The sequence below is a fragment of the Pelodiscus sinensis genome, chromosome 1 (assembly GCF_052426305.1).
Source record: "Pelodiscus sinensis isolate ZL-2025 chromosome 1, ASM5242630v1, whole genome shotgun sequence".
Lineage (NCBI taxonomy): Eukaryota > Metazoa > Chordata > Testudines > Trionychidae > Pelodiscus > Pelodiscus sinensis.
The window spans coordinates 305,048,673-305,067,135 of NC_143052.1; the positions used below are offsets into that span (position 1 = coordinate 305,048,673).

The following is an 18,463-nucleotide window of genomic DNA, read 5'->3' on the forward strand; positions in this document are numbered from 1 at the left end:
CTCATGGACTGGCTCCTCCTGCCACTCCATGCTACTGCATCTGATACAGAGGAGGAAGCTCTCCAGGAGTGGGACCAGGAGTGCACTGGCTGCCAGCCCTGCCCCCGGGGACTACTAAATAATCATGTAACTGCTAAGATTTCACGCAATTACATGACTATTCAAATACCCAATATCTAATATCCCAGGGTGAATTATGGCTAATTTGGGAGGTCTTTGGTATATATATAAAAAAAATGTACACTATGGTATCAAATTTTATAGAGCCATCTGTCTTTATCATAACGCAAACAACTTTTCAAAACTGATTCCCAGTGTATTCTCAAAATCTGATTAAAATACATATATTATTAATTATTTATTAGTTATTTATTATTAATAATAATGATACTTTTTTTAGAGTGAGATTTCAGACTGAACAAATTTTCTCAAGAGCAGTAAATTTGACAGCATAGCACTCCAATATAGATAACTAATTGGACACAGCCTCAAATTTTAACTCTATATTCTAAATCTCAATGGAAGATTTTCCTCCCTTTTTTCATATTCCGTCTTACACTATCAAAATCCAAGTGATCAGTATGCCAGAAAAATAGGTGTTCAGTGCCTTTAGATTTGCTATCTCTAAATTACACAGACTTCTGAGCCAGAAAATAAACTGACAGAAACTTCAGAAAATTTAGTTCCAAGACTTTGATGAGTTCCAGTGGCACAGACCATCATAGTAAATTAGGCAATGAAAGTGTTCCACATGCAACTTGAAACTAAAAAAAGAATGACCTTACACCAGACACAGTAACAATGAATCTTTAAAAAATAATTTAAAAGTTGCTATATTCCAAACAAAAACATCCAGATACATAACAATAAGCAACACAAATTATGTGCTGAATAATGCATTTTTTTTCAGACTATTATAGCAACATAATGAACAAAACTTACTTTTCGACCATGGTACCAATGTTTCTGCAAGCTTCTTCAGCAGCCTCTCTGAATGCAAAGTCAGGATGGGCAATTTTCACAAAGTCAGCCTGACACAGTGGAAAAAGAAGAGTGGTGGTGATCGAAAAAGATTGTCCATAATTTAAAACATTACATTCAAGTTAATATTTAAAGAAGAGTTCGCATTTACATAGCATGGATTTGCAAATATGTTTAAACTTCCTAAACAAATAGGGGTGTGTTTTTTTTTTTAAATGGCAGTTCCACTCAGTTTAACACATATTTCCACTATTACATACAATCTTTTTTAATTGAGCAGTTTCACATATATTTGTCTTCTCAAAACCAGAATCTGTTAAGAATGTGTCAAAAGTCATTATTTGCTACAGTTTAAATTTCACTCCAAAGAAAATATATTCACTTGTCTTTTTTTTATTATTATTATTTTCAGCTAGGAATGTACCATAGAAAAATATTTTCCTTACAAGAAACACTCCAAAACAACGGTCCCCCTGAATCTTACTGCTTAAAAAACTCTCTATTATACTAAATTATAGAAAAATAATGTGCTTTTTTATACTGTTTTCAAAATGTGGCATAGACCATTTACTCCTAACAAACATGTTTTAAGAAATATCTTAAATATTTCTGCTATAAACATCACACACTTGATTGAAAAGTTTTTACTTAGTTTATAATTCTAAAGCTTTAATCTGTCATCAAAATTGGATGAAAACCCATAATGAGACATTTTGCAAAAGTTCTCTCCACCATTTGTACAGAAAAAGACTCATGTCAGCATACTACTGGAAGATGTGTCGCATAAGATTTAAAGGATCAACGGAGACTTTTAGTAAAATAGGGAATCCTGCCTTGAGCACTGCGACAGATTTCGTTCCAGCCTCACCAGAACCTCAATCCTGCAAATACCCAAATGCTTAAGTTCACATGAAAAATTCCTCTGAAATCAATGGAATAGCTCATGTGTGTCTTTGTAAGAAGGGATGTAAGCGATAGTCGAGTAGCTGACTGCCTGACTACTTGCTTCCCTCTCACAGCTGCCTCAGTATTGGGGGGAGAAACAGCTCCTGTCCATGGGGGGATCCCAGCTAACCACTGCTGTACCCGGTACAAGCCACGACTGAATAAGCCCAGCTCAGTCCCAGCTTGCGCCAGGTCTAGGACCAGTGTTCCTCTGCATTTGAAATGTAGTCAAATCCGGATGACACAGTAGTCCCACACCTGGCATGAGCTGGGATTGCTGAGTCTCAGCTTGCGCCGGGTCTGGAACTTACCCCCATAAGTTGTTTAAATGTAGTAGGAGCTGGACTGCCTGCATGCCTGGCTCCTATTACATTTAAACTACAGAGCCACAGTGGGGGGAACAGAGTGCCTCCCCTTATCGACTACTATGCAGTCGATACAATTTGTATTGGCTACATGATTAGCCAATTACCCAGTTCTTAACCTTATTAGTAGGACTACGGCTCAAAGGCCCAATGCTACAAACTGTTATCCATATATCCAAATAATACTTCCTCAGTTAATGGGGCTATCATATGAATAAAAACTACACACTAGGTCCTGCTCTACACTACATGGGAAGGTTGAAGAAAGATGTCCAATTTCAGTTATGTAATTTACATTGCTGGAGTTGATGTATCTTAAATCCCTGTCTGTACAGCTCCCGTCAGCTTTCCTTATTTCTTGTGAGGAGCAGGAGAACTGGCGCTGACAAAGGCACTTTGAGTTCTATTAAGCGGGTCTATACTTCAGAGGGTCTACACTCACTGAATCGAACACCAGATGATCAACTGCAACAGCACTGATCTTCCATGTAATATAGATGTGCCCTAAGAGCTTGCAGGATTTGGCTCACACTTGTGAATTCTCTGTTGGACGATGCCCACCTCAGTGGTGACAAACCTAACAGTGCCAGCAATGATGCACATTTTACTTTTCTTATCATGTATGATCTTGTGGCCTGCTTTATCTATGAAATATTTTTAAAATGGAAAAAATAACTAAGAAATTTCAGTCTTTCAAATGTACTAACATTTTTCAGATACTGCAAGAAACACTTATCTTGGTTTTGAGCTAAGCCGTTTTCATGTTATTATGCTAAATATTTACCATATTTCATTACTTTTCATGGCATGTCATCACACTGATTTTTCAATATTTTTATATATACAAGAATAGACAAATTTTGCACAAGGCAATAAATTGCTGAATAATTCACTTTATTCTCATAAGGTTATATTTGGATTTAATTGAAATATGTGAAACTCCTTTCAAAAGAAAATCGGAAACTAAATATGATTTAATGTATAATAAAGCATATTTTTATAATCATTCCAAAAAAACCCTTCATCTTTACATTAAGTGTTTGAAGTCATTTTATAGATTGAATTTCCAAAAATGTACAATTCCATCTCCTAATTTGTTCACCTAAAATATGCCTCAATATTTTGTGCACTTATTTTACTTACGTACTAATTCCTTTATTTTGGTGATAATAGTATTTTGTGCATGTCAAGCATCTAAGCAACCAATTATTTAACTTCCACATGCAGCAGAGCTTTTGTGAGCACAGGAGTGTAGGCACTAGGCAGGGAAAAGTTATCATGCAAAAAAATTAAGGCACACCTGCGGACATACAGGTTTGGAGGCATCTTCTAAACATTTGGATCTATTTCCAGGCTGGCTTGGAAAAGTATCAGAAAACATGGATAAAGTAATACATGCTCTTTTTATTCAGGACAAGTACAGGCAGTCCCCGACTTACGAGCACAGGCACGAGTACAGGCAGTCCCCGACTTATGTCGGATCCGCACTTACGAACGGGGCTTTTCTCGCCCCGGAGCTCACGGGCGGCGGGACCGCCCAGAGCGCAACGGTCCCGCCACCGCATCCTCTGAGGCGAGAAAAGCTGCTCCGGGTCTCCCTGGTGTGCTGGGGGGGACTCCCCAGCACAGCAGGGAGACCCGAGCAAAGCCGCACAGGCGGCGGGACCCCGCTGCCCGCGCGGCTTTGCTCCTTTGCCCCGGAGCAAAGCCGCACAGGCGGCGAGGTCCCCCGCCTCTGCAGCTTTGCTCCTGTCTCCCTGCTGTGCGCCTCCGCCGCTTTGCTCGGGTCTTCCTGGTCTGCTGGGGGAGGAGGGCCCCCCCCCCAGCAGACCAGGCTTTTGTTGCGGGACGCCTGGGGTAGAGCAGCTGGGGTGCTGCCGGGTTGGTCCTGCGGGGACCTACCCAGGAGCGCCCCAGCTGTTCTGTCCCAGGAGTCCAGATTCAGCCGCTGTTGAAACTGATCAGCGGCTGATTCCAGGAAACCAGGGGCAGAGCAACTCTGCCTAGGGCTTCCTGTAGTCTGCCGCTGATCAGTTTCAGCAGCGGCTGAATCTGGAGCCAGTTCCGACTTACGTACAAATTTCAACTTAAGAACAAACCTATAGTCCCTATTTTATACGTAACCCGGGGACTGCCTGTACCTCTAATCACTAATAATAATCAAGAGATACTAGTGAGGCCTCAACTGTTTCTAGATGTATAGATGGCAGCAAAGACCAAGAGTGTGTTGTACTTGACAAGAAGTTTCCTCTCAAACTCAGACCTCATCCTAATTACGCATGCCTTTTCCCCCTCTAAGTTGAATTGCTACATCCGCTCCTCTTGGAGCAATACTTCATGCCCACCTGAAAATTTCATTTAGTTCAGAGTATGGCTATCTAGTTAGTAAACAGTACACCACACATACAATGTATTACACCTGTGCACACAAACTGCACTAAGTTCTAGTTTATTTCGAGGTGTATCAAGCCCTTTATGGCTTGTATTCCATTTATCTGAGACATCACCTTTCTACATGTTAACACCTGGGACAGTACAAGCATATTCTCTTGTTGTGTGGTTGATATAAATCTAGATTAACACAACTGGGTACAATATGTATTTTTAGATTTTGTTCATGCCCCTAAAATCATGCAATATAACCTGAAAAAAAAACTAATAATGTGCAACCATAAAATACTGAAATATTAATGAAGTAAACTTTTATTATATGTATTAAAATTACATCATAAAAGTTCCTTTGCAGTAAACTTTACAGTCAATAAATTCAACTTATAAGACCACTTTAAAAAATTATTACCATAAGCAAAGTAAAATTAAACCTCATAATACCAATACATGCTTCAATTACAAGGAATTGTCATGGTCATAACTTCATTATGAACAACCCACTCTGGAGAGTATCATGATTTTTACACATCAGTACATATTGAGGCAGTCTGTGGAGCTAGGAGATAAGCTCCCCAGGTAAGTACCACCCCGTATCCCAGCTCCAAGATCCTACTCATACTCCTGCTGCCAAGGGGCTGCCTACACTGCCCCAGTGGTGGCAGTTAAGCCTAGCCTGGGGACAGGCTGAGTTGCTCAGGCGCCACCGTGCCATTTGCACCAGCCACCACAGAAGTCACTGAATCTGTAACTTCCATGACCTCGATGATAAACACAGAGCCTTACACATAATAAATGTGAGTTAAGGGGACAACACTATTAACATTCTCCTGTTGGATAAAATTGGGTGTAAGAATGGCCATGTTGGGTCAGAACAAACGTCCACCTAGCCCAGTGTCCTGTCTGCTGATAGTGGCCAATACCAGATGCCCCAGAGGGAGTGAACTCAACAGTTAATCATGATGTGATCCCTCTCCTGTCATTAATTTCCAGACAGAGGCTAGGGACACCGTTCCTACCCATCCCTAATAGCCATTGATGGACCTAGCCTTCAGGAATGTATCCTAATCTTTACCACATCCTCTGGCAAGGAGTTTCAGAGATTGACTGTACACTGCATGAAGAAAAACTTTATTTTGTTTGTTTTAAGCCTGCTGTATCAGAGGCAGCAGCGTAGGGCAGCAGGCAGGAGCCGGTCTGTTCAGGGAGACGGATTTTAAACCCGTTCCCCTCGCGTATCAGCTCCCGCCTGCCACCCTGCACTGCTGCCTGCTGATACAGAGGCAACAGTGCAGTATAGCAGGGGGTTCCCAGGAGTTGGGCTGGGAGTGCACTGGATGCTCACCCCACCCCAGGGACTATTGAATAGTCGTATAACTGTTACAATTTGATGAGGTTATATGATTACTCAATTACACACTAACAAATATCCCTAATGTAGTTAATATGACTTAAGCTCCAATGCAGACATCATTAGGTTGACAGAAGAATTCTTCCACTGAGCTAGTTACCACTGTTTGAAGAACCCCTTACATCGCCCTAGTAGTAAACTACAGTTGCACAGTAGCAGCATTTCTTGTTTAGATATACCCCAATGTGGCGCTCTCAAACTTTTGTATTGGTGACCCCTTTCAGGGTATGTCTACGCTACCCCGCTAGTTCAAACTAGCGGGGTAATGTAGTCATCCGCAGTTGCAAATGAAGCCCGGGATTTGAATTTCCCGGGCTTCATTTGCATGAAGCCGGCCGGCGCCATTTTTAAATGCCAGCTAGTTCGAACCCCGTGCCGCATGGCTACACACAGCACGGAGTAGCTAGTTTGGATTAGGCTTCCGTGGAACGAGGAGTACAGCTAGTTAGGATTAGGAAGCCTAATCCAAACTAGCTACTCCATGCCGCGTGTAGCCACGCGGCACGGGGTTCAAAACTAGCCGGCATTTAAAAATGGCACCGGCCGGCTTCATGCAAATGAAGCCTGGGAAATTCAAATCCCGAGCTTCATTTGCAACTGCGGATGACTACATTACCCCCGCTAGTTCGAACTAGCGGGGTAGTGTAGACATACCCTCACAGAGCAAGCCTCTGAGTGGGTGCCCCCTTATAAATTAAAAACTTTTTTATTGAATACCATTATACATGCTGGAGGTGAAGTGGTATTTGGGGATGAAGGCACTCATGATCCCATGAGGCAGGGGTGGGCAATAGTTTTTGATGGGGGGCCACTCCCAAGAATTTGGAAAGTGGTCAAGGGCGGCACTCTTCCATATTAATGGAGGAGGTGCAGGGTCTGGGATGGAGGATGGATGAAGAAGGAAGCTTGGGGTAAGGGAAGGAGCTTGGGTGAAGGAGGCAGTTGTGACCTCAGGCACTGGACTGGGGTGGAGGGGGTTGGACTGTGACCTAGGGCAGGGAACTGGGGTACAGGAAGGGGTGCAGCAATTTGGGTTGTGAACTAGGGCAGGAACGGACTGTGATCGGGGGCAGGAGACTGGGATGCCAGATCTGGGAAGGGATATGGGTACAGGAGGAGGGCAGAGGATTTGGGTATGTGGAGTGGGGGGCAGACAGTTGGGGAAGGGAGGGACTGGGCTGCCAGAGGTAGGCTCTTGCAGGAGACTTACCAACCAGCAGGGATTATGCTGGGGATGGGAGCAGCTCCTAAAGCTTCCCCCTCACCTCTGCACTCACAGTTTTTAAAGAAAAAATGCCCCATAGCCGTGTTTCTGAGCTGCGTGTGGGTGGGTTGAGGCAAGCGGGGAGCCTGCATGGGGCTCCCCACAGCATCCATAGGCCGGATCTGGTAGCTTGGTGGCCTGGGCTGTATTTTGCCTAGGCCTGCCATGAGGAGTCACGACCTATAGTTTGAAAATCTCTGCCCTATGAGATTCATCACTTTGTGGCTATAGACTGAGTGTTGTTGGTACAAATAAAGTTTATAAAACAAAAGTCTGAGCTAAGATAGAAATATCCAAATAAAAAATAAATTTACAAGAGAATATCAAACTTAATAATAAATCTTACCAAGTCTGCTACTCTGCACAATGCATCTGAAAGCAAATCAAAGATCATTACTATCTGTGGTCCAGGAGGTGTAGTACATGCTTTCTGGACCAGCAGTTCTGTTTCTTGTAATGCTTTTTCTTGTACTTCTTGAAATCCTTCTGGAGAACTCAATTCTGGAACACCAAATAGACCCTAAAATACCAATTAGAGGCTCAACATACAGTGCAAATAAACCAGAATAAATAAAATATAAATAAAATCTCATTTTTAATCTCTCAGTTTCAGATTTATGAAACTGACAGAAATCAGAATAAAACATTTTTTTTATATAGTATTATAATACCAACAACTATAAAACCCTTGCTAAAACTTGGACAATTCCATTAATCAGCATACAAACTATTTCTGCAATTACAAAACAACGTAACTTTTTTGACAATTGTGTTAAAAAATGGGCATTTGATATTAAAAATTTCAAATTATTTCTGTTTTTAAGCATTTGGGTGCCACAAATTTTTGAACAGCTACTTTTATGCTTTAAAGCAGGAGTGGGGAACCTTTTTTGGGTCAGGGGCCTCTGATTCAGGCTTTTAAGTCACTTTAAACCAGACTTTTTTGAAAATTTTACACATGGTGTCAGCACCTTCAGCTGCCTGACTTGGAACTTCAGGGAAGGAATCCTTTATTTAGCACATTGTGGCACCACTGGATACAAATAATGAATAAAAAAATAACGAAGAACACGGTTACTAGTATCTGGTCTACCAGTTTCTTAATTCCAGGTAATTCAGCATTAAAGCTCACTGCTGGAAATCTACCTTATGACTCTCTCTAACAAAAATGAATGACTTATAAAAAAAATCAGCTTGTACACAAAACAGTAAAACAGCAGGCAAAACTAAGTTGTTTCACCTCCAAAATGTCAGCCATTTCAATAATCTTCACAAACCTTCTGTTTGAAATGTTCCTATTTGAATTATATGATCATAGAAATTTTAATTCAGAAAAACTAATTGCAGTTAAATGCAACAAAAAGAAATATAAATTAGGAAAAATAATTCTTATTCCATAGATCCCAAAGACTGTTCCAGTACACAAGACCAAAACTGTCTTCCTAAAAATAAAGTTCCTAAATCAACATTTAAGCATGTTTGTAAGTAAAAGCAGCCTGATATATTTAGGACCCACACTTGAGACATTCAGACCTAGTCTACACTACATCAAAAAGTCAAAGTAAGATATGGAACTCCAGCCAACGTATCTTACATCACATTTCCACTCTGTCCACACAGCAGGAGGCTGATGGGAGCAAACCTTCCTATTGGTTTCCCCTTACTCCCCATGAGGATCAGAAGTACCAGTGTAGGCGGGGGCAGCCTCTGAGTTTGATTTAGTGGATCTATACTAATACAGATGCACTAAATCGAACTCCAGCATTGATCTTCGATGTAGTGTAGACTTACCCACATGGATGAAAATTTTGGCCAGAGTGGATCCTAGGTCTGAGTCCTAGGCAGAGGTGCACAAATAGAGCTGTGCACTGCTCTCACATGCAATCACCATTCTCCCCAGTGCCCACTGGCCAGGAAACAGCCAATAGTAGCATGGAACCAGTGCTCAGGGTGAAGGCAGTGCGCAGAGCCTAGGGGCTAGCCTCACTGCCAGACACTTCTGGGGTCCAGTACAGTCCGTGGTGCCAGAACAGGCAGGAAGCCTGCCTTAGCATCCCCCATTAGTCACCTGGTCACCCTACAGTAAAGCAACCCAGTGCCTGGCATTCCACGACCCAGAACTGGGTCACGACCTGTACTTCGAAAACCAATGGTTACACTATGGCCAATGTCACTTACATTGCCCGGGGTGTGAAAAGTCACTTTCAAGCAATGCAAGTTACATCAACCTAAGCACAGTCCACACTGGAGCTATCTCAGTGGGAGATGCTCTCCAGCCAACACAGCTTCCACCTCTGGTTGAGATGGAGTAATATGCTGACGAAAGAGTGTTCTCCCATCAGCACTGCTTGTCTTCACTAGAAGCAGTGCAGCTGCATAAATGTACTAACTCACAAACATAGACTGGGCATTTTCAGACTCTGGATCATGGCTTTTAAGGGTCAGCTGTTTAGCTGGCTGCGAGACACTTTGTTTACCTGCGCCTCCATTGGCAAGAACGATCATAGCTCCCATTGACCACAGATCACCATTTCCAGCCACAGGATTTGCAGGAAGCAGCAGCCGTGATCGCCCATACCTATGGAGGCACAGGTAAAGCATCCCACACCTAATAGCTTGCCCTTACAAGCTGCGACCCAAAGATTGAAACCTTTGGCGTAGACTAGCCCTAAGGGACAGCAAAGCTCTCCCCCAGTGTTGTTGTCACAGGCTAACTTCACTGTAGTGCTATAGTGGTGCTGCTGGATCTGCACAGCATTAAAAACACAGACTTGCCCTAAAGAGAGAGAGTGTGAAGCAGAAACGAATTGGTAAACTCCAGGTCAACGGCGCGGTGCTTTGCCCTGCAAGCCTGCCAGGGTGCGAGCTGTACTGCTCTCTGGCTGCCTGGGGGAAGTCGCAGGAGCAATCCTGGGCCCTTGCTGGGCACGATTTTCCGGGCTGTACAGCGCGTAAAGGCAGAGGTGAGCATAATGGTGCCTCCTGGCCTTGCACGATCAACCAAACGCCGCCCCCAGCTCCCTGCACCGGGGCTGAGTGTGCCCCATGGGCAATCGCTGGGCGTGACCCCAGGGACACAGCGGAGCGCCCTGCCTGGGGGTCGCACACAGACAAGAGGCCTCGGCGCGCCTCATGGGCTCCGCATGGGGGCAGGACACCGGCCTGAACCCGCCGAGCCCGGCCCGCTCACCGTGCTCTGGCCCCTCGGCCGGGCGCGCTGCTGCTGTTTGGCATCGAAGGCGGCGCCCACCGGGGACCAGCCGGTGCTGACCCGCCTCCTGCTGCCCCCTGCCCAGCCCCGCACGGCGCGGCGCAGGGCAGCGGGCAGCGCCCGCCGGCACCCGGACAACATGGGGGGAGGCGGCCCGGGCTCGCGGGCAGCTGCAGTCCCGAGCGCGCGCAGTCAGTTCCGGCTGCCGCTGAGGGGAGGCCGCGACACGGGCGGGTCCCTCCCAGCGTGAGTGAGGCGGAGCCGGCGCGGCAGGGGCGGAGCCTGGGGCCAGGCTCGCTGCGGGAGGAGCCGGGCCCTGGCGGGTGTCTCCCGCCCGGTGTCCGTGGAGCTGGGTGAGGAATAACCCAGCCTCCGCCGCGGGCCACACGGACTCCCTGGCCTCAGAGCGGGCTGGTGCCTGAGGGAGAGCCGGGGGGCACCCCATTTGGCAAGTCGGATTTGGGGGGGGGGGGGCAAGAGGGGGCCGTGCACCTCCCGAGTGCTATCACGGGTCACCGGCTTTGCCTGCTCTACCGTGGGGATGTAAAAGGTTGGGTGAGGCTTACTCGTTCCAGTTAATCAGTAGAGGCTGGAGCAGCTCTCTGCTCGCCATAGGCACAGGGGCTGCTCCAGCCCTGAGGGGCCCACCTGAGGCAGGGGCTGCTCTGGCTGGAGACGCCCCAGTCCATGTCAGGCCTGTGCCCTCCCTCCAAGTTACATGCTGTGGCTCCCGGAGAATGAGCGGGGACATAACTAAGCTTCCCCTTCACTCTATGGCAGCAAACTTTGCTTTCGGTTCTGCAGTATTAAGCTAAGCAGTATTCTGTGTGGCTATGTCTAAGCTGGTGGGTTATTGCGGAAGAACAGCTGTTATTCCAGAAAGCAAGCGTCCACACTGCCCGCCCGCTCTTGCGCAAGAAGATTTACGGTACGGCGTGGTAAGAGAGGGCTTGTTGTGCAAGTACTAAGCTCTTTTCTAATAGGTGTAAGCTCTCTTGCGCAGGAGCTCTTGTGCAAGAGGGCAGTGTGGACGCTCAGCAGGGATTTCTTGCACAAGAAATCCCTATGGCTAAAATGGCCATCAGAGCTTTCTTGCGCAAGAGAGCATCCACGCTGCCATGCATGCTCTTGCGCAAAAGCACAACTTGCACATTGCAGTGTGGATGTTTTCTTGCGCAAGAGTTCTTGCACAAGAAGCCTTGCACAAGATGTTCTTGCACAAGAAGCTGCCAGTGTAGACATAGCCTAGCTGTGTGTAACTGCTGAGATTTTTAGTGGTTACATGGTTACCTTTTTGCATGACTTTTTAAATCCCTAGTCTACACCTGAAATTTAGATCCATCTTAATCAGCAGGTTGAGAAATTTCACTCCATTGGCATCATAAATCAAGTCAACTCCAGGGTAGCTGCAGAAGGATTCTTCTGACAACCTAGCTTTCTCCTTTCAAAGAAAGTGAAGTGTATCAAAAGAAAGCCTCCTTCTCTTGATGTAGGAAGTGTCTATGGCATAGTGGTAGGTGAAGGGCCATAGCTGCATGCCTGTAGTGTAGCTGTAATCCACACAAATTGTCCCATGTAGTGGCATTTAGACCACAGCAACACACAAGATCAAGAGACCTCTTCAGCGCCAGCTGAGAGCCAGCTGGCTTTTAGCTCAAAGGGTAGAGGCTCCAGAGGTCCCAGGTTCAAATCCGGTTACACAGACATATCCTGAGTTACATGGGGTTTAATCTGGCTGAGTGTGATTCTTCCTCTAGCCAATGAGCTGAGTCATACAGGGAACTGTTGGGTTAAAATGTGCTTTGCAAATGCCAGGGGCCGACTGCCACTATCTAGTTTTGAAAGATTTCGAAAAACGGTTTCAGAATGCCATCATATGGCCCATACTGGCAGCAACCAAGAGACATTAGAATGGTCATTTAAATATTTTTAAGAAGCATTTCTGAACCTGGTCTTTTCTGTGGCATACACTTGGCTTCCTATCTAGAGTTGCCAGATGGTTTCTGGAAAAATACTGAACAAAAAACAACAACAAAAAAAGACCCCGAGAGTTGTTAAGCAAAAAAAAAAAAAATTAATTAAATAAATAAAACCCAGCATGGCCCCTTTAAGAAATGCTTTTGAGGCTTTTTGGCCCTAACAGGCTGCTGGCTACTGCCCACCATCTTGCCTCCCTGCGCTGGGCCAGACAGCTCCCCTGCGGAACCTGGCAAGCACCCGGGATTTTTGCCTTCTGACCGGGAAAAAAATCAGAAAATACTGGACATTTTAGGTGTCCCGTATTTTCTGAATTTTTTTACCGGACAGGAGGTGAAAATACTGGACTGATACTGATATCAGAAATGTAAATGCAGGAAACTGCAATTATACACATTTCTCCTAAAAGAAATCATTTCACTTTATCAGAAGTTTATTGTGCTATTTTTTACTCTTATTATTGTAGATGTATTTTTCACATTTGGGCCTTTGCTGTTTGAGCTGCTTTCCTTTTAATCTCCTTGATTCTGTAGTAACAGTAGATATTGGCTAAAAATTAGACCCCATTGTTTTTAGTGCGTTTGTGCAAGAGGGCACATCATAATGCATGATGTGATGCACACCCACAAACCTATTTTGTTCACTTTTGGAGGTAGTTTATCAGAATCACAGAAATTAAAGGTGGGCACATTAGAAAATAATACACTGATTAATCATTTGTCCAGTGTGTCTGTCTTAGATTTAGTGAAGATTATATTTCATTTTACTGGAGGATTTGTTCTGCACCTGTTAATTTTAAAGTGCAGTAACTCTGTACTTTATTTTTGCACCTGTTGTTTAACATTTATCAGTGTGAATGAAATCTTTAACCCTGGTATCAGACTCTGATCTCCCTGTAGCTAATTATAGGCCAAAGAATCATGTTGAAAAGCCATATTTAAATATTATTCACCTGCAGCAAATCCAGTTTATGATAAATACCTAAAAGAGAACAGCAGGGCTACGTCTACACTGGCCCCTTTTCCGAAACGGGCATGCTAATTTTACAGGTCGTAATAGGGAAATCCGCGGGGGATTTAAATATCCCCCGCTGCATTTAAATAAAAATGTCCGACGCTTTTTTCCGGCTTTTAGAAAAGCCGGAAAAGAGAGTCTACACTGGCCCCGATCCTCTGGAAAAAAGCCCTTTTCCGGAGGCTCTCTTATTCCTTTGAAGTAGGAATAAGAGAGCCTCCGGAAAAGGGCTTTTTTCCGGAGGATCGGGGCCAGTGTAGACGCTCTTTTCCGGCTTTTCTAAAAGCCGGAAAAAAGCGGCGGACATTTTTATTTAAATGCCGCGGGGGATATTTAAATCCCCTGCGGATTTCCCTATTACGACCTGTAAAATTAGCATGCCCCTTTCGGAAAAGGGGCCAGTGTAGACGTAGCCCAGGGCTATGGCATTAGTTCCTGAAAATACCTCAGGATACTACCACATGGAAGTTCTGCCATGACAGTGTCCTCTTGCAGGCCCTATCAGAAAGGGATCCAGGAGGACCATTTGGCCTGGGCCTCACGAGACAAAGGGGCCTCAAATTTTAACATTTTTCTACCAAGTCATTTCCATTTATTATACACCTTGGAGTTATAACACAGACAACAAAAGAAGCTATAATTGATTTAAATCATTGTGGGATTTCAGGCCTTTGCCAATTTTTCAGTCACATCCAGGTTTTCATCTGTGTGACTGGAGTAGCTTCTGTGATTAGTGATTCTACGTTATGAAACAGTATTTACAGTCTTTGCATAGTCTAGAGGTTTTGAAGTTGTAATTAATTCTGTTACTGTAAAGTGATTTTGCTTGGTGAGGGTGTTTAACCTTTAAATTAGATGTTTATCTCTGCATAGGAGATTTTCTTATTCCTGTTTTTTCTTATGTGTCTTCTTATACAATAACCATATCAGGCTCAGCATAAGCTACCTCTTTATCCAGTTTTAGATTAATCTTTAAAGGCTTTCTTGTGATAATAAACTTTTAATTCTAGTTGTTTAATAAACTTTATATCAAATTTGGCAATTAGATGTTGACCATACTGAGACACTTCCAGTTCTAATGATGAAATCTTTTCCCCACAAATGACATTTCAATGACACTGCCTCAAAATGAGGAGTCATTAATCAAGACCCAGAAATGTCAACAGTAGTGATAGATGCAGAATCTATGCTCAATTTAGAGACTGTGCAGGCAGAAAATGAGCACCTTAGAGATGCTGCACGGCAAGAGCAAAAACTTATGACTAGCACAAGACAGTGTGTGTCATCAGAACCTGATATTGGGCTTCTTGATAAGAACAATGTTGCTCAAATGCAGTCATTTCTCAAAGTTAGTTGTTTTCAGATTCCAAGTAATATACCGAAAGATGCTGAAAATCATGCTTTTCCCACTCATCTGCTGACAAAATCTCTTCCAGATGGAGAGAGCTACACAAGAGACTAGCTCGGCTGGAGCATGGAAAAGCAGGCTCTATATTGTGTACCCTAATTCATGAAATAAAAAAGCAAATTGAAAGAGCCAGACGAATACCTAGAAACCATCTACTTCAAGACAGACCCAAGAAAACCAACAATAGAACACCACTTGTCATCACCTACAACCCCCAACTTAAACCTGTCCAACACATTATCAATAAACTACAGCCTATACTGGAACAGGATACCATACTCCAAGAGGCTCTGGGAGACAGACCCATAGTCTCCTATAGACAACCATCTAACCTCAAGATGATTCTTACCAACAACCACAGGACATACCACACTAATACCAACCCCGGTACCTTCCCTTGCAACAAACCCCGTTGCCAGCTTTGTCCACATATTCATTCTGCTGATACCATTATTGGACCTAACCAAGTGAGTTATAAGATCAAGAACACATATTCCTGCGCATCCAGAAATATAATTTATGCTATCATGTGCCGAAAGTGTCCGTCTGCTATGTACATTGGACAAACATCTCAAGACACTTCGCCAAAGGATTAATGCCCACAAAACAGATATCAGACAAGATCACAAAGAAAAAACAGTTTCTTGCCATTTTAACCAGAAAGGACACTCTCTCAATGACTTAACCACCTGCATTCTGCTACAAAGACCTTTTACATCTGCACTTGAAAGGGAATCCTCTGAACTGTCATTCATGTTGAAATTCGACACTCTCCGGGAAGGAATGAACAAACACTCAAACTATCTTACCCATTACCAAGATAGCTTCCCCAATTATCACCTCTAATACCATTAGCTCACAGACATCCCACTCTCCCCACCTCTAATATCATCAATTCACAGACACTTACCTTCCTTCCGCCCTCCCCCCGCATTCCCCTCCTGTTCTGAAATGTGATTTGTCCTTTTCATATGTGTTCATTTTTTTTACTTGTATCCTTTGGTATATATGGTTGTGACTATTTTCTTCCACTATTTGATCTGAGGAAGTAGGTCTGGCCCACGAAAGCTCATCATCTAATAAACCATCTTGTTAGTCTTTAAAGTGCTACATTGTCCTGCATTTTGCTTCATTTTTAACAGTAATACTTCAAATGCATCAGTAATGTCTGATCCATCTAGTTGGAGCATCAGTAGAGGTTGGAGGAAGTTGAAAGACCCAATACCTGCACATGAAATTTCACTATTGCATAAAGATAATTATGTTATATTGCAATCAGCTAGTAGAGCAGCACTAACTGACAGTTCAACTGAAAACTACTCCTGAGTGAAATAAACACAAGAACTGTTACTGGAAGAAAAAAAATACTCCTTAAGTGCATATTGACTGTCATTCTTTTTATTTTTGATTGGGGATTGGCTTTGTTTGATTCCAGTCAAGGTATTCAGTGACCCTACAAAACAGAAACTTTCTTGGTATACTTGAACTTCTTAGCAAGTATGACCCACTTTTATCAGGCCATGTTACATGTGTTCGTGAATCACAAGAGACCGGAAAACACAAGTCCATTATCTGTCTACCAGAATACAAAATTAATGTATTGAGTTGCGTGGAACATTTGTGCAAACAATAATTCTTGAAGCTATATGACATGTGAAGTACTTTTCAGTTATTATTGATGCAACTCCAGACTGTTCTCAGAAAGAACAGATGACCTTGGTTATTTGATATGTTAATCTTTTCAGCATTGATTGCACTGAATCACTTAAGGAAGCTATCACATACTTTGGAACAATCCAGCAATTGTACAACCTCTTCAGTAACAGTCCTCGAAAGTGGGAAATTCTGAAGCAGCATCTGCCTGTTTCCCTTCATGGCATGTCGACAACGAGAGCATGGTCAGCATGAATCAATGGCATTAAACCAGCTGCACAGCATTTGGACTTTGTGAGAAAGGCTTTAAGTGAGCTTGAATCTCTTACTCTCACAGCACAGGCTCACACTGAGCTTAAGTCAATTCAGCAGTATACATCCAAATTTGAATGCATCTTAATGTTGTACATGTGGATGAAGCTGCTAAAAATGATCCACAAAACTAATCTTGTAATTGAAGCATGCAGTCGTACATTAGATGTTGAGAGGGATAACATTAAACGACTTCTTAAAGATATTCAAAATGTTCATGATCAATGGGACGCAATCCTTTCTGAGTCCAAATCTGTAGCATAGGCTATTCACATTTCATCTGAGTTTTCCACCAATCACAGCCTAACAAATCAGTCTGATGCAGAAAGGCATTATTGAATCAGTCTTTTTTTTTTTTTTGTTATTATTGCCTCCATCAAATCTGATGTTACACATCACTTTGCGTCTCTGTGACTCATTTGTACTTCTTTGGGAATTCAGGTAACTAATTAATGAAGATCTATATTCAGCAATTAAACATTTTGAACAAAGGTACAAAAACATTTCAAGAGATATCTGTGATGAGATTGTCTTCCTGAAACGTATACATTCCACCAACTTTAAATCAGACTGCAAGCCAAAAGAACTGCTTCAAGAAACAGTCAGTCTCGGCATGTTGACTGTATTTCCTAAAAGCACAATTGCATTATGTATTTTTGTCAGTCTCCCTGCATCAGTGGCTTCAGGTGAATGCACATTCAACATATTAAAACAAATAAAGAACCATCATCGTTCTACAATAGGACATGAGCGTTTGAATGGGCTCGCAATGCTTAACATTAAGAGTGATGTTGCATATAAATTAGATTTTTGTTCAATTATAAATGAGTTTGTACACAACAAAGCCAGAATAGCATTCCTAAAATGAAGAGTTTTGCTTACAGTGGAAACTCACAATCAAAGTTACAATTTTAATATTCATTCTATTGGTATAATGAGTTAATTGTTAATAAATAAATGTCACAAGTGTTCATTTTCATATATTCTTTTGGTTTTAGTATGATGCTGTAGGTAAAAATTTAGGTATGTTGGAGACCTGGGGCTAGAGCTTCTTTCAAAAAAGATCATCTAGACATCCACAACTTTTTTTAAAAAGCGATCTGCTTTTTCGAAAGGGAGCACCCAGGCAAACTGGATGCTCTCATTCGAAAAATCCCTGTTTGCGGTCAAGAATGCCTTTTTTCAAAAGAACTCTTTCGAAAAAAGGCATTCTTCCTCATAAAATGAGGTTTACTCTTTTGAAGAAAACAGCCGCATTCTTTCAACTTAATTTCAAAAGAACGCGGCGGCAGTCTAGACACGGGTGAAGTTTTTTAGAAAAAAAGGCCACTTTTATGTAGTCCAGACATAGCTTTTGTGTAAAGAGTACTTATATCAATTGGGATTGGATCGGACTCATGGTCTAATTTTTTTTTAACTTTATGTATTTAAAAAACCCAAACCCAACAGTAATAGTGTAGAACACGCTAATAAATAAATTTCCAAGTCAGTGTTTCTCAAAATGGTCTGCAGATCCACTCTGAGAGAGCTGCCA

General features: G+C 43.0%; 1 protein-coding gene and 1 long non-coding RNA gene across 2 annotated transcripts in view; one reads left to right on the forward strand and one right to left on the reverse strand.

Moving 5' to 3' along the window:
* MIPEP (mitochondrial intermediate peptidase) overlaps positions 1-10,791 on the reverse strand; it is a 110,026-nt gene extending 99,235 nt beyond the window's left edge. Inside the window, exons 1-3 of the mRNA XM_075919264.2 lie at positions 10,545-10,791; positions 7,701-7,874; positions 943-1,031 (exon numbers count right to left, since the gene is read on the reverse strand). Coding sequence (XP_075775379.2) covers positions 943-1,031; positions 7,701-7,874; positions 10,545-10,706 — 425 coding nt within the window. The 5' untranslated portion in view covers positions 10,707-10,791. The remainder of the gene's footprint in view (positions 1-942; positions 1,032-7,700; positions 7,875-10,544) is intronic.
* A 17-nt stretch (positions 10,792-10,808) lies between these two features.
* LOC149525795 (uncharacterized) lies at positions 10,809-17,900 on the forward strand. Its single transcript, XR_016348532.1, has 2 exons — positions 10,809-10,918; positions 14,993-17,900. It is a non-coding gene; the product is annotated as an uncharacterized LOC149525795 (long non-coding RNA).
* The last annotated feature ends 563 nt before the right edge of the window (positions 17,901-18,463 follow it).